This window comes from Cibotium barometz, chromosome 63 (genome assembly GCF_041138505.1).
Source record: "Cibotium barometz isolate CiBa-2024 chromosome 63, ASM4113850v1, whole genome shotgun sequence".
In the NCBI taxonomy this organism is placed as follows: domain Eukaryota; kingdom Viridiplantae; phylum Streptophyta; class Polypodiopsida; order Cyatheales; family Cibotiaceae; genus Cibotium; species Cibotium barometz.
The window spans coordinates 9,992,630-10,009,479 of NC_141108.1; the positions used below are offsets into that span (position 1 = coordinate 9,992,630).

Below are 16,850 nucleotides of genomic sequence, written 5' to 3' on the forward strand. Positions count from 1 at the left end.
AGATTTATATGCCAGGTTGGAAAGGACTCTTCATTGGAGCTCAACTTAACAAATAAGAGCACATCTTCGGCTTCCTATAAGCTTTTTGCGGCTCTCAAGTTACCAACCACCATTGGCAAACATAATCAATTCTTGGCAGCTGCTGCGGAACCTCATTTTAACTGCCAAAAACAAGCATCTCATGAGCAACTAAATGTTTCTTGCCTTCAAGACAAACCTGTTCCAAGTTTACTAGTGTCTTCACAATTCGGAGTCAAGATTCCGAGTGATCTTACAAGAGCAGAAGAGTATGAGACCAGCCAAAGATCGCCTCCAGAACTCTTGTTTTTCCCTGCAGAAGGAATGGTTCGTCCAAGAGGATCCATCAATGTGAAAGTAAAATTTAGCCCTTCAGCCTGTGGCCAACTCAGATGGGCAATCATTTGTGAAGTTGCAGGTGGAAAATCTTCCACACAGTATGCCATAGCTCACACGCTAGCAGCTGCTCCTGAGGTATCTTTATCTCCATCCAGTTTTGATTTGGGCATTACGTACTTAGGCATATTGATACAGAAAACAGTCTGTGTTCGGAATTTATCTGCGTTACCTAGTCACTTCAAGTGGTCCAAAGAGGTTGTTAGAGGCTATTCATATTTAAAGATCGAGGTTCAACCTGAAGAAGGGGTACTGTGTCCACATGGTAAACAGGAAATAGTATTTAATTTGACACCTAGAGAGCCTGGTGACAGGAAATGCATTGCTGTGTGCAAAGTCTTGGGTATGGTGCACCCTTTGGAGCTGAGTTTTCGGTTATATGTCTCTGATATATTTTGCAGTTATCATGTGGAGCGACCTTTGGTTTTGGACCATAGTGATTACAGTAAAACACAATATCTTAAGTTAGGAATATCAGACACGAGAACAATTGACAGGTCAAAGTTACCAGTCCTCAATTTTGGGAAGAGATGTCCCCTTGGAATTGTGCAATGCTTAAGGGTGATTGTAAGAAATGAGACCGCTGTTGCCGGAAAGGTTCACGTTTCTGTAGAAAATCATGGACTAGCGTTATCAAAGAAGCAGATTTCTGAACTTACAGGCACACACACTAATGGTGATCTGAAAGCTATCGGTATTCTCGACAACATCAGACAGTATTCTACCCACCAGTTTTGGACTGACTCTGGGCATGCCATGATTCTACAAAGATTGTGGGCATCCACATGTCTGAAAGGAGGAGACCAGGGCCTTGCCATTTTGTTGTCTGCATCTGAAGGAAACCTAGAGGGTTGTGAATCATGGCCGTGTGAGGTTTTTTGCTATGCTTGCATGCCAGGGACTTACAATGACATCCTTTGTTTCACGGTGAGATATCTACCATTGTAGACACAAATCGATAAAATAAGAGGCTATTTTCCACAGGTGGGATTGACTCTCAAGGAATCCTTGATATTCTACAGGTGGCTAATAACTCAACTATTAAGATTCCGCTTACCATTGGTGTGGTTGGCACGCCATTATCTATGAGAGAGCACTGTTTTGAGCCCCAAGAATTTGGTAGAGCAGGAGAAAGAAAATGCATGGTACTAAGATGGAGTGTGACACCAGCAGGGTACCCGCTGAGGTCCAAAACATTCTGGGTCTCAAATGCTGCTCCATTTCCTTTGGAGCTAGAATGGGAAAGTAAGGGTTCACTCTTATCCTCAGAGGATTGTGTTATCAAAGCAGAACTGGATGTGGAAGATGAACCGAAAGTTCATCTAATGATGCTGGGTGATCCAGATAAAGGCCCAGTACAACTGAAATTTGAAACCAAAGAATCTGTTTTTGTTCGGGTTGCATTGACGGAGTGTTTTCAGCTGACTTCTTACACGTCATCCTTCCAGATTGAGCCAGCAAAACAGGTTGAATGATCTCCTCTTTTAAAGTTTTTACTCCTGATATTCATGCATAGACTAAAAGAGACCCTACCAATCATTCCAAAATAGGAGATAATCATCTCTCACAATTGCTTGCAATCCCAAGGCTGAAAACATTGTCTTGTGCAGTCATTCAACCCTAACGCAAGTGGCAGAAGGTCCTAGCTTTCTCATGTAAGGCATTCCCTATATACAGACAGTTTTCTCTCTGCAAACCTACCCCAGGCAGCCCACAGCAGAGTGAAACAAAAACGCAGGTCATCGATCTGTGTGGGAACAAAACACAGCACATACAAGTGGCAAAACAGCAAAACGCAAGTACACAGCTGTCCGGAGGAAAACACAGCAACTAGGGGTTGTCCAACTGTGCGTTTCAGAGTGGTTCTGAATCCCTAAGAGAAACACTAATGTGGAAGCAATTTTTGTTTGGAGTGGTTTTGAATTAAACTTCTTTCACCTCTTGCCTCTCCCACTTCTTTGCCTGTGTCAACAAATCCTTCCCACTCTTAGGCAAGGGCTTGGATCCCAGCAACACTTCCCATAGAGCTTGCCTCGTATTTTATTGATGGCCACTTACTTGGAAGGGGATTCCTCCAAGAGGAGGGAGGGAGGGAGGGAGGGAGAAGAGGACACAGTATTGGGTCCCGAATACCCTCTGTAGGGCCCCCACCACGAATGGTGTATTTGCTTTATTAGAATGATGTTTATTTGTAAATAAAGACTGGTTCTTGACCTGCACTCTTCGATGGGCTGGAGCACTTCCCCTTGGTTGTCCTGGCCTTGGAATACACTTGCCCTTTGTGAATTATGAGATACTTGACTGAATTCTGGTCTTTGGCTTTTATACCCCTTCTATGCTCTAGTCAGCTGGCCCAACAGGGGTCGGCTTGTTTTAATTCTCCACGACTTGGTCAACTTAGCAATTAAATGCTATTTACTTCAGCCGTTTCACACTGGCTTTCTTCTGGCCACTGTGCGCATGTTCCAAACTTGCTGGGCAGCCCCGCGTAGACTGTGTGGGCAGCCCCCATACATGGCTGCCTGGCTGGGCAAGGCCCCTGGGGCTGTAGGCTGCCTGGCCAGGCCTCTTGGGCTGGCCAACAGCTTGCCCAACCCTTCCATGGTCTGGTGGGCAAGGGCTGGGGCCTTCCTGGCCCCTTGGGGTGGCACAAAGCCTGCCCCATGCCCATGGGCTGGACCCCATCTACATGCAATCCTACATGCTTCTACAGATGCCTGGTGTTCGGTCGCAAACCCAACACACAAATCATTTGACATCATTCCAGAGGGAGACTCACAGTATAGACTGGCACTGCTTCATGTGCAGGACAATGCACACTTGAACTTGGACGCGTCGAGTGGAACCTTGGGTGACTCATCCTGGACTGGGCTCACATGGGACCAGTTTCCACTCTAGGTCTTGCACCTTCTTGTTCAAATATGTCCACGTGGCATCCAAATGCAGGATGCACGTGACATCTCCTTTTGCTTAACTTGACGGAAGCTGCATAGCCTCGAAATAGTTTGTCAATAAAGCCGGATAATCGCCGAAGAAGTCTTTGTCAAGCCATACAGCTTCGTGAGTCCATCGGCCTTGAAACTTCGTGAGGAACTGTCTCTGTCTTCGGCTTGAGCCATGCTTGAAGCAGTGCAAAAGGATCTATTTTGGAACCATCACTTCAGCTTCATCAACTATGTTTGGTTCCGCCTCGTCTTTCACTTCTGAAGGGATCGGACCTGCATATGGTTTCAGCTAACTGACATGGAACACATCGTGTATAGTCCAACTCGGAGGTAGCTTGAACTTCAGTGAAACCTTGTTGATCTTTTTTGTGAATAGGAAACGGCCCGAAGCTCCTGAATGATAACTTTGGGCATCGCTTACCCACTTGTTTGAGTCTTTGCTTCATAATCCGAAGAGAAACCCAATCTCCTTCCGAGAACTTCACATCCCTTTGGTCTTTGTTGGCGTGTCGAGTGTGGGCCTCCTGCGCTTTAGCCAACTTGTCTTTAATTGATTCTAAAATCTACTAGTAAGACTCCATCATTCATTTCTCTTCAGGTACTGAAGACGAGGTTCTAGTCAATAATGACTGGAATGGTCTTCCAAATGCTACTTCATATAGAGTTGTGCCAATAGCTAAAGAAAATGAATCATTCAAAACTAGTCTGTGGATGAAATGCACTAGAAAAATTCAGTTTAGTACCAAAATTATTAAACAATGCCCGTTTGAACTAATGGCAAATATGATTCCCACTTACCTTGCTGATCGTGGACATAACTCTTTAGCACATCAAAGGCCAATTGGTTGTAGATTTGTGTCTTCCAGAAATGACTGGTGAACATGGCATGTCGGTTTATCACTATGGTGCTAGGGAGCAATCGGGTACTAGTGCTGAATGAACAAGTAGGCAACATCTTCGGCAATCACATTGGCCCTGCATGGAATAAGCATAATAAATTTGCTAAATCTATCAACAATAGTTAAGCATTGCGTATTACGCTTATCCAGACTGGGAGGTAGATTTGTGACAAAGTCCATCGATATATGGTAAAGGTTGTAACAACCCTAGCTTCTTCCTACAAGGAGCTTCACTTTCTGGCAACGTTGCAATGTTGCACATGAGTGAACACATTGCGCCTCATTCTTGGCCAATAATATGGTCTTTCTAACTTCTCCAGAGTCGAATTTATGCCCCGCTGACCACCAGTGATGGCGTCATGGGCGTCAATGAGAAGAGCTGCCTTAAACGACTGCATGACACAAAGTCGGCCTTTATAAAAAAGCCAATCATCTCGTATCAAAAAGTGGCATGGTCCTGTGGCATCGCCTTCTCCCATTGTGTACCGAATTCTTCGGAATCTGTGTACGTGTGCTTCATGTCATCTAGTCCCGTACCAACAAGGTCGAGTCCAGTGGTCTGAATCAATGTCACTATTCTCTTCCTGCTTAAAGCATTGGCCATTGGGTTGGTCTTTCTTGGAAGATACTCGATCATACAACCAAATTGCAGGAAGATTTGGCTCTAGCGGTGCTGACGGTCACTCCAATGTGCACTTGGCATTGTTTGAATCCAGTGTAATGCCTGATGGTCAATGCGAATCTCAAATTCATGGTCATAAAGGAAACGCTTCCAATGTTTCAAGGCCTGAATAACTGTTAGAAGTTCCTGATCGTAGACCGATTAATTCTTTTCCGCGGGCAGTAACTTATGGGACATGTAAGATACTTGATGGCCATTCTTTTGCAACACAGCTCCAATCGTGATGTTACTTGCATCTGTGATTACTTGGAACGGCTCGTCCCACGAGACAAGCGTTGGACAAGGCGCTTTTGATAAAGCAACCTTGAGGTTCTTGAATGCCTCCAACACTCGTAGAGTCATTCGGATCCGCTCTCTTGTAGTCTTGACACCCTTTAGCAGATCGGTGAGATCTGTCGAGAGGTCAGAGAATCTGTCTATTTGGGTGGAGTATGCCGAGGCATTGGGAACTTACTCTTGATAGTCAGCTTATTGAGTGCACGATAATCGACACACAATCGAGAAGAACCATTTTTCTTCTTGACGAATAGTATCGGTGCTGCAAATGGCGACACATTGGAGCGTATGAAGCCAGATTGCAACAATTCTTGGAGTTGGCGGTCCAACTCCGATTCCATTGCCTTGGACAGGTGGTATGGAAACTTGCTTGGGGGATCCAAGCATGGGAGGAGGTCCATCTTGTAGTCTTTTGGTCTAGACGGGGAGAGTTGTGGAGGAAGATTGTCCCAAAGAAAAAAGTTATGGAACTTGTCGTGGAGAGCTTGGTACTTCTCGGAAGCACTGGCTAACGTCTGGGTAGTCGGGATATAAATCATCGCACATTGTGCACCTTTCCTGATTTGTCGTTTAGCCTGCAAGTGGCTTATGAGAGGAAAATTCGGGATTCCTGGCTCACATTTAATGGTCACTAAGGCTTTGGACACATTCCGTATAATCCGACAAGTGTGCCTGTCCCAATCAATATCGGGTTGGAACTTGTGAAACCATTGAATTGCAATAATTATGTTTGCTCCTATGAGAGGTGCAACCATAAAATCTCGCACAAACTCTATGCCTTGAATTACTAATTTAGCACCTTCGTTATCATTCATGTGCTAAATCCCTTAACTTTCTTGTCTACCTAGGTCAGAATGAAATAGGCTCGCCGAGCGGTCTGTTCCGTTACCACATCCTCTGTGCTGCCGTTGTCAAACAAGACGACGACTCTCTAGCCACCTATGTAACGAAAGGTCTTGGAGCAATTTGTTGCGCTCATACTCTTGGTCTTGGGTTAACCTGCCTACATCTTCTCTACGTAGCAAGCTTCTGCTCGAATCTTCCTCAGCCAACAAGTCGCTTTACTTTCTCCGATGAACTTCAATCCCCTTCCCTGTGTGTCTGTGCTACAACTGCCCATTCAAGAGAATAGAACCCTGTCTGCCAGCCTTTTGTGGAGGTCCAAAACCAGCTTGAGAAGAAGTCTCTGGGATTTTCCAATGGCCTGCACAAGCTTCCATAAGAGTAGTGACCCACCGTAGTGGGACGAGATGCTGATTTCAAGCTGCGACCACAGTACCGCCATCGCCTGTGTCACAGAAATGCACGGATGTAAGGCCTGGTCAACGCCTCCCTTCCTTTTGTTTCCATTATTTTAAATAAAATGTAGCCTCGCTTGTGGTGAATTCCCTCTTCCTTTTGTCCATATCCTGTGGTGGATAATTTATTATATCCTATGGTGGATTTTCCCTCTCTTATTGCATGGTAATTGTCTCTTTCCCTTTCTAAATCCTTCCCTCTCGCTCCATCTCTCTTCCTATCCTATGGTGGATATTTCTCTTCCCTTGATGTCTGTCCTGTGATGGAGCTTGGCCGAGAGGTGTGACACTTGACAGAGCCACTGAGTTATGCAAAGCTCGACACCCCAGACCCCATGGCCCTCGCCCATGGCCATGCCACAAAAAAATTGTTGCTCCGCAATTTGTGCCTCTTGCTTGAGCTTTGGGGCGTATAGTGATGCAAGTGTAGTTTGAGTACCATGCACAATTTCCCTAGCCCTCTTCTTTGTATAGACTTGTGTGGGTCGTGTGCTAGAAGGCAGGGAAACATGTGTCTCTTGATTTTCATCTATTGGGAGGTTTGATAGAGACTCACCCATAAGAGGAGAATCTTCCGTAGCCGCACGTGAGTGTGTAGGTGTATCCCTCGATGTACTTGGTGGTTGGGAGCTCATAGCACCAACATTTGAAGAGCTTGGTGGTTGTGAGCTTGGGACTGATGGTTGCCCGCCTCCTCTTGCACTTTGCTTTGAGGCTTCAAATTGCCTCACTGATTCTACACACTCCTCAATGTGCCCTCGGGGTAGTGAAGGGCGCAAGAGTGAGAGCCATTTTCGCTCCAAACCACCATGAGCAAGAAAAATAGCCTCACTCACACAATAGCATCCGTGTGATCATTGCTTGTCCTCCCATGCGAAGTGAGCTCTTGCACAGGTGCTACTACCCCGCAAGACATCTCCACACAACTTGCACACTACACATCTAGAGCCCGAGGTCCCGTACCTGTGGATGAATACAGTGTCATCCCACACATTTTGGCTATTGTCATTTTTGCTGCGGCGAGGCATTATAGAATTTAAGAACAGGGTTAAGAAGAGGAATTTTGGAATTAGGGAAAAAAGGAGATGGGAGAATTGAGGAAGGAGAAGAAAAGGGAAAGGAAGGAGAGAAGATGAGGAGAAGGGAGGAAGGAGAAGAAGGTAGGAAGAAGAAGAAGAGGGGAAGGAAGGAGGAAGAAGAGGGGAGAGGAAGGAGAAGAAGAGGCGGAAAAGTAGAGGTGAAGGAAGAGAGAAGTGGAAGAGAAGGAGCGGTGAAGAGAAGGAGAGGTGAAGGAAGAGGAAGAAGAGAAGGCTGAAGCAGGCGACTGGTGGGCTGCAGGCAAGTCGGCGAACGTCGACGTGAAGGGCATGTTGCACAGAGTGGAAGAAAACACGCCAAATGCGCAACGGGTGGAAAAACGGGAAAATCTGGATTTGGGCGAAACGTCTCCAGTTAGGCGTTTCATACGTTTTGTAGAAACGTAGAAACGTTTCGGCACGAAACGTTTCAGAGGTTTTCTTGGTGCGAAACACATTTTTTTGTGACTATGCATCATCGTAGGACCTTCTCGCGCCAGCTCAGTTTTACCACCTTGAGCACCATGTCACAGCGGCCCATGAGGGATGTATTAGGGTGATATGAGAGCTCTCTGCTCATGTACCTAGATCAAATTTTATAGTTCTAAATTTTTGTTATCTTTCTTTATCACTATTTTGTACCCAGGATGATGTACCTCATGGATATGATGTAACCTTTTGGTCTCATAGGTCATTTTGGCCTTTTAAAGACGTTAATACAACTTTCTTTCTTTCTTTCTTTCTCTATCCTCTGGTGGAATTCCTCTGTCCTTTCTCTAATCTTGTGGTGGATTTTCATCTCTCTCGTGATGATTGTTGCTTCCCTTCTCTCTAAATCCTATGGTGGATTCTCTCTCTCTCTCTCTCTCTCCTTTGTGTATCTCCTCTCTATATCTTGTGGTGGATTTTTCTCTCTTTCTCTCTTCTTAGTATGTTTTGTTTCCCCCTCCTGCATCATTTTCTTGCCCCATGCCTCATAGTGTAATCTACAACGACTATGGTGGCCCAACCATCACACTCTTCTCCCATGGACGTGCTCCTTTGCATCGACATCAAATATGTTCTTGTTTTTTTGGTTGTTAATTGGGACATTGAACTTTTATGACTTGGGGTATCTGTAGCAAGGTCATATGCCCACTTGTAACACTGATTGTAATGAGAGAGGAGTGCCGTCATAGGAAACAACCTCTTGTATGTTTGTTTTGGGGAATGGCTCTTGCAATTGTGTGGGAATGTGGGAATACCCCTTGGTGTAGTTGGAGGTTTGAGTCATCAGTGATGTCATCAAAGGTCCTAAATTTTGTATAAAGGGACATTCCCTCCCGTTGGCAATTAACAAGAAATTCACCATCTCTCTTTGTGTCCTTTCAATCGTGCTATAGATGTAGTCCATTTTCTAAATTTTAGTGTACTTGTAGCAGGGCTGGTTGCCTGGCACACTACATGGTGGCTCTTCGTTGGACAGTATGTCTGGAGTCCTCAATGCTCACGGTGCAACGTAAAAGACACTGTCTAGCGAAACACAACACAAGAAGAGACGAGACTGCGGAAGGAACGAGAACACTTGCACTACTCAGAGAACATTGATACATGTCCTTCACTGTACTGTGCATACTCAGCAGAGGTCACAATGAAAAGGACGACAGAGCTCAAACTAATGAAAAAACACAGGGTACAAGTGGTATGAAGGATGAGCATGAAGGATGAGCATAAAGGATGTCCTCCAAGGTGAGATAAGGATGCAAGATAAGGTTGTCCTCCAAGATGGGTCGAGGGGCCATATATGCCTGAGAGCGAGTCGGTGGCATCTCCTATCTTTGGTGGATGCCTTGGTGGCAGCGTAGCCTTTGGTGGAATCTCACAGCATCTCCAGACATGCTGTTGGAGTGTCACTCAGTGCCGTCATTGCCATTGGAGCCTTCAATGCACCTTCTTGTGTCGGTTGTGGTGGTGCGTCTCCACTTGATGACCCCGATGCTTGGCGCCTTCGTTGACTCACTATGACTGACACACACAGTCACGTTGTTGTGGTGGACAATCCATGTGCGCACCCTTGGTGGCTACAAGTCGCCCACCACCAGAGTGCTCACCGTCCTCGGTGAGGAAGATAAAAGTAAGTTGCCTTGAGGATTACATGTATGGGAAGTATGCATGATGTGGTTATTACATTATGGAAAGATGCAGGCATGCACTGATTACATTATGTTGAATACAATGATGAAAAGAGTGCAGAGCACTGATTATGCTGAGTACAATGATGAAAAGAGTGCATAAGAAGTGCTAGCGCCAGCCGATGAAGAAGTAGGAAGACCGGTGAGAAGAAACCGGAGGGGGCGGAGGGATGCTCGGAGGGTATCCAACTTGGTAGATTGGGCTCGTAAAGAGACCAGCTCCTGACTCTATTGCTCCACGAGAGCACGTAATCCATCCACCTCCTCAATGTTGTGGGAAGATGAAGAGCGGAGGTGAGAGAGCTCGGACTCTGTGTCCTGTAGGTGCTGCTCTAATGTGGACACCTGAATCTGGAGACCGTGGATGGTGTGGCGGGGGCAGCCTGACAGTTGCGATCCCTCCGGTGGCAGCGATCATTGGAGAGCTTGAAGATGTAGTCGGTGAGGTATGCGGAGTAGATGCAAAGATCAGGGGAGAGGTTTTCAAGACCCGAACGATATGACGAGCTCGAGGAGGGTGTGGTAATGATAGCTGCTTTGGAGGGCGGGAAATCGGAGGCAAGGAAGATCTCCCACAGAAATGTCTCTACCTTCCCTTGTGGACATCCTCCCCCCCCCCCCCCCCCCCCCCGCCCGCCCTTTCCTGCTCGTGGCATCCTCTCAATCCCCCCTCGCGAACATCCTTTCACCCCTCAAACACCCCCCCACTCTCTTCACAGACATCCTCTCACCCCTCCCTCGTGACATCCTCTCACCCCAACCCCAACCCCTCGCGGTCATCCACTCACTCGACCCCCTCGGCCATATGCCCAATCCCCCCCCTTTTTGGCATACTCAACCCGCTCATCTGTAGCCCCACCCTTTTTTTTGTCTCATCAGCCCCCTTCGTCTATCCGCTCCCCTCCCCTCCCCTCCCCTCCGGCGACTCTGCGCAGCCCCCCCCCATGTCCACACCCCGTCGTCAACTAACCGTCCCCATCTATTTTTTTCTCTTCATTGACCAGCTGCCTCGCTTACCCACTTCTTATCGACCCAGCACACCGCCTCCTTCCTAGCTTTTTACCTCAGTCAACAGCCCCCTTCCTCATCAACCTCTTGGCATCTCTGTTTTTCGCGTCTATCCAACCATACCCTTGTTACCTCCACCGCCTCGCCCTGCTTCCTGCTGCTGCTTCCAGCATGCCCCATTGTCCCAGTTACTTCATCATCTGTTCGTCATCCTACTACAACCCCCCCCCCCCCCCCCCCCCCCCCCCCCCCCCCCGGCAAAAAAGAAAAACCCCCCGCAAAGGATACTTTGTTTCCTCCATCTTCCTTGTTTGCCAATCCGTTCTTCTCTACCGTTATGGCTGACGACTTACCCCGTACCCCTATGCCTTACCAACATTCCATTGCCTGCTTTCTTCGCCCGATGGGTTCTTCTTCCTCCTCCCCAATACCACCTCAAGTTGCTCAGGTACCTTCGACGGCACAAGCTTCTGCTTCAGCACCACCTTCCTCATCTCATACTTCTGTACCGCAACCACATCCAACAAGTACTGACTTTACTGCACCACCGTCTCCGCTTTCTACCTTGGCTGTGGCCCCCGAGGTAACTTTTTTTACCTTCTCTTTAATTTCATATGATTCCTCATCTTCCTCGTCTTCTTTCGATAGTGAGTATATGCCCTCTGATGAAGAGGCTGTACCGCCTCCTTCCAACCACCCCCTCCACCACTTGTTTGCCACCAACCCCGCCTTTTCTCTTCTTCTCCCATTTCCATCAACCCATTTCACCTTCCTTCCTCTACGTCTCGCACCAACCCATTCACCATAAACTTCATTGATCCCCAACCATTCCAACTTCCACAGTTTACCCAATTATTTACTCCCGCCCAGCTAGCCATTTTGGGTTTGCAGGGTCTAGCTTCTATTCCACCCTTGCCTACCCTTGATGCATCTTTCTACGCCTCATTCCTCAGCAACTTTCCACTGCTGCCTAATGGACAACGGCTCACCTCCGCTTACATTGCATAACTTCTTGGTCCTCTCGAACATTCGGTTCTTCACCATGGATATTTCCCTGGTGGAGCTTTCTGCCGCCATCATCGCACTCTTGGATCCCACCCCTTCACTCCCCAGCCCCGGCACCATACATATCTATGTTTTATTTCACTATTTTTTTTTAGTCCATGAAATCCCTACTGCTCCATTGCCCTTCCTCTCCATTCATCACACCGAGGTCTTCCACTGTTTATGCTCTGGTCACCCCTCTCCATTCCATCATCTGTTATATGAGTTCCTCCACCTTCGTTGCCTCCGCTTTCGTACCCAACTCAGCAGACTCGACACCACCTTCGTCACTTGGCCTTCTGCCTGCTTTCTCACATATCTTCTACAGCAGCCGCCCATTCCCCTTACACATCTCCACCACCGCATCAACCTCGTCAGTCCAACTCTTCTGCCTCCCACATCCGCCCTAGAGTGCAGCATGGTCTCTCTTCCTCCTCTCGCGGCCACACTACTTCCCCCGCCCCACCCACACCACCCTTGGCCTTGGCTGTTTCTTCATCTTTGATAGGAGCTATTTCCACCCTCTCCTCCACCACCCCATCTTCGACAGCAACTGTTTCCACTCTCCACCACCCCATCTTCGACGACAGTTGTTTCCAACTTCTCCACCACACCATCTTCTACATCAGATGTTCCCCCCTTCTCTACATCTCCTGTTCCCCCACCTACATCATCCTCTTTTGCTCCATCAGCTACTCGGGCGACACCCTCGATGGTGACTACCACCATCCCTGCCGTCACCTCTGCGATCGCCTCCGGAGGGCCATCACTGCATGCCCCCACCCTTGGATTTCCGCACGAGGTGATATTCTGTGCCGATCGGGAGGAGGACACGGAGCGCATTGAGCTTCCTGATTCCCCATTCTCCTACAGTGCTCCAGACATTTCTATGGGAGATCTTCCTTGCCTCCGATTTTCCGACCCTCCGGAGAGCTATCATTACCACACCCTTGTCGAGCTTGTCGTATCGTTCGGGGTCTTGACAACCTCTCCACTGATCTTCGCATTACTCTGCATACGTCACGGACTACATCTTCAAGCTCTCTAGTGATTGCCGCCGCCACAAAGGTATCGCAGCCATCAGGCTAGAGACACCATCCGTGGTCTCCAGGTTCAGGTGTCCACATTAGAGCAGCGCCTACAAGACACAAGAGTCCGAGCTCTCCCACCTCGCTCTTCATCTTCCCACAGCACTGAGGAGGTGGATGGATTACGTGCTCTCGTGGAGCAGTAGAGTCGGCAGCTGGTCTCTTTACGGGCCCAAGCTACCGAGTTGGATACCCTCCGAGCATCCATCTGCGCCCTCCAATTTCTTCGCACTGGTCTTCCCACTTCTTCATCGGCTGGCGCTAGCACTTCTTCTGACGCACCTAGCACTACTTCTGGGGCAGTACTTAGATACACTATTTCACGATGGACATTTTAAGTTGTATATACCATCTTTATATGATGTTATTGTTTTTATGCAATACTTAGTATAATGTAATCAGTGCTTTGCACTCTTTTCATCATTGTATTCAGCATATTGTATTCAACATAATGTAATCAGTGCATGCCTGCATCTTTCCATAATGTAATAACCACATCATTGTACTTAGTATAATGTAATCAGTGCTTTGCACTCTTTTCATCATTGTATTCAGCATATTGTATTCAACATAATGTAATCAGTGCATGCCTGCATCTTTCCATAATGTAATAACCACATCATGCATACTTCCCATATATGTAATCCTCAAGGGAACCTACTTTTATTTTCCTCATCGAGGACGGTGAGCACTCTAGTGGTGGGTGACCTGAAGCCACCAAGATTGCCCACATGGACTGTCCACCACAATAGCGTGACTGTGTGGCAATCACAGTGAGTCAACGGAAGCGCCAAGCATTGGGATCATCAAGTGGGGACGGACCACCACAACCGACACAAGGAGGTGCATTGAAGGCTCCAACGGCAGTGACGGCACCAACTGACACTCCAACAGCATCTCTAGAGATGGGAGATTCCAACGGCTCCAATGGCACTGACGGCACCACCGACTCGACCTCAGGCATATATGGCCTCTAGACCCATCTTGGAGGACAACCTTATCCTGCATCCTTATCTCACCTTAGAGGACATCCTTCATGCTCATCCTTCATACCACTTGTACCCTGTGTTTTGTCGTCAGCTTGAGTTGTGTCGTCCTCTTCACTGTGACCTTTGCTGAGTGTGCACGGTACAGGGAAGGACATGTATTAGTGTTCTCTGAGTAGTGCAAGTGTTCTTGTTCCTTCCGCAGTCTTGTCTCTTCTTGTGTTGTGTTCCGCTACATAGTGTCTTCTCTGTGTTGCGCCGTAAGCATTGAGGACTCCGAACATACTGTCTAGAGAAGAGCCACCATGTAGTGTGCTGGGCAACCAGCCCTGCTACAAGGCCCCCCACCACGAATGGCTTATTTGTTTTATTAGAATGATATAAATCTGTAAATAAACACTGGTTCTTGACTTGCTCTCTTCACTTTGGCTGGAGCACTTCCCCTTGGTTATCCTGGTCCTTGGAATACACCTGCCCTTTGTGAATTATGAGATACTTGAGTGAATTCTGGTCTTGGGTTTTTATGCCCCTTCTATGCTTTGGTCGGCTGGCCTAAACAGGGGTTGGCCTGTTTTAATTCTTGACGACCTGGTCAACTTAGCAATTAAATGCTATTTACTTCAGCCGTTTCACATTGGCTGTCTTCTGGCCACTGTGTGCATGTTTCGGGCTTGCTGGGCAGCCCTGCGCAGACTGTATGGGCAGCCCCCATACATGGCCGCCTCGTTGGGCAAGGCCCCTGGGGCGTGTCGGCTGCCTGGCCAGGCCCCTTGGGCTGGCTGACAGCCTGTCTAGCACTTCCATGGGATGGTGGCACAAAGCTTGCCCCATGGCCACTGCAAGAGCATAATACTCTCTCCTGGGATAGCCCTATGGGCTGGACCCCATTTACGTGCAATCCTACATGCTTCTAGAGATGCTTGGTTTCCGGTCGCAAACCCAACACACAGATGATCTGACATCATTCCAGAGAGAGACTCACTATTACAGGACTGAGTATTTTACCGCTTTTCTTAAGCATTGCAATTATATTATAAGCATGTTGAGCATTCACTAATCATGTTTTACTCTGTATATGCATATGTAAGATTGTACACGTGTGTGGGTACAGATACATGTTTAGTGTGTGTGAGTACATGTGTGTGCATGCTCATATGTATGTACATGTGCATATATGTGTTTTTGGGTATTTTTCTCTTACTGTGTTGCAGGTACAGCTGAGATCTCTCTTTCTTTTGTTGGGCACTCAAGGCAGCCTGTGGGGCAGCATAGAGGTGGCCAAGGGGGGCAGCCGGGTAGCAAGCCCTGCAGCACAGCAAAGGGCAGCCGGGTAGTAGCCCTTTAGCATAGCAAAGGGATAGCCGGTTAGCAGCCAGCGCAGCCCGTCTAGATGACGTGGTGTTGCCACGTGGCAGAGGCACATGAACTGCAGCTCAAGGCGGCGCAGTCCAGCAGGCGCACAGCTCAGCCCTAAGTGAAAGAGAGAGAGAGTCGAAGCGAAAGAGAGAAAGCCGTCGAGCAGCAAAACGCGAAGAGAAAGCTGCGTTGAATCCAAAAACGCATCACCGTGTAAAATTTTTTTATTAAAAAAAAAGAGAGAAGCATTCGTAGAAGTTTTTTTTAAAAGGGGAAAAGCCATGCTTTTTACCCCAAACTTGTATGAAAAGGGGGCAAGGGTCTTTGTATCTCACAACAAACTTGGGTGAAAGCTTCAAGGAGACTCCTTCTACGTGAATTAAGGAGATCTCTTCTAGAAAGTTGTACAAGGGCTACGCCAACTTCAATTGATAAATAAATACCTGTGGGGGCGCCACGCTTTGGGGCCTATCGGTCTCTTGTGCAGGAGCGCTCTAGCTCCATGTCTTCTTCTTCTTCTTTTGCAAAGTTTATTATTATTCCAGTTCATCAAGAGTTTTAAGTGTGATTAAGTTGTGCTCACCGCCCGTCAAGTCTCTGAAGGCCGGTTTCAAGGTTCCATTGCCGGGATCCATCGTCAACTTTTTCAAGAGGGCAAGCTTGTGGTCAACACATTTAATACTATGGCTGGAACCAGTGCGGAGGTGAAGGATTTATCTTCAGAAGAGGATGACTATTTTGAAGAAGACGAGGAAAGCGAGCAAGAAATACCTCCCGATATGCCAGATTTTTTTTTTCCCGAGAAAAGATCCTTTCATTAGTTATAAAAATAACGCCCACTGGGCTACAAAACCCCTCTCTTGCTCATAAGAAGGCAGAGCAGAGATGCAATCAAGGCAGCTAGGGAGACTCTCCCTAGGTGCAAAAAAGTGCTAATACAAGTACAAATAACTGAGAGGCTATATCATACAATAGGAGGGGGGAAAATCCAAACAGGTGGCCTGTAGTGCCATCGGGGGATACCCGCGTGTAGAGTATAGAAGGGGCCGCTGCGCCAAGTGGTGTGGAAGGCCTGGTGCCGCAAGATCGCTCGATCCGAGTCGCCCCGGATACGGTCATACTTTTTTTTTCCCGGGAGAGAGATCCTACTAATAGTTAACTTTACAACTCGCTCAACGTCCCAGCCACGCTGGTGTCGTGAGCTACAAGATCATCTACGCGGCCCTCTGAAGAGGGCGACGAGCACACTCGACCACAGAGAGCGGAGGGGCTACACTGGAGTCCTCCTGGAAAGGCGGCCAGAACACGATCGACGCCGAAAGGGAAGCTTATGGAGAGCGCGGATGAGAGGTGCCGTCGAGGGGTCCAAGCAGGGTTGAACCCAAGACCTTTCGGTCCTAGGCAAACACTTTACCACTTGGACTATCACCTCTTTGGCATGGATGCGGTCATACTGTCCTCGTAGGGTGTGAATCAACTCCTTGCTAGATACTCCGAACAGTCTCAGCTAGGTGCCAACTGCAGAGCCCCTTCCTGCGTGCCTGTCGGCTAGCCCAGAGCCTGGTCCAAAAATCCTCAGGAACTCTTGTGAGAGTCCCTGTAGCCGC

At 47.8% G+C, this 16,850-nt stretch overlaps 1 protein-coding gene across 15 annotated transcripts in view; it reads left to right on the plus strand.

Moving 5' to 3' along the window:
- Positions 1–16,850, plus strand: part of LOC147603659 (uncharacterized) — a 77,653-nt gene that overhangs the window by 44,297 nt on the left and 16,506 nt on the right. For 14 of the 15 annotated variants that reach the window (XR_015265522.1, XR_015265517.1, XR_015265516.1 and 11 more), the window contains exons 7-8: positions 16–1,341; positions 1,437–1,880. Coding sequence is in view for 7 of the 15 variants with exons in the window: in XM_086795973.1 (XP_086652099.1) it covers positions 16–1,341; positions 1,437–1,880 (1,770 nt within the window). In the remaining 8 variants the exon portion in view is untranslated. The remainder of the gene's footprint in view (positions 1–15; positions 1,342–1,436; positions 1,881–16,850) is intronic. The other variant, XM_086795976.1, reaches the window with a different exon arrangement.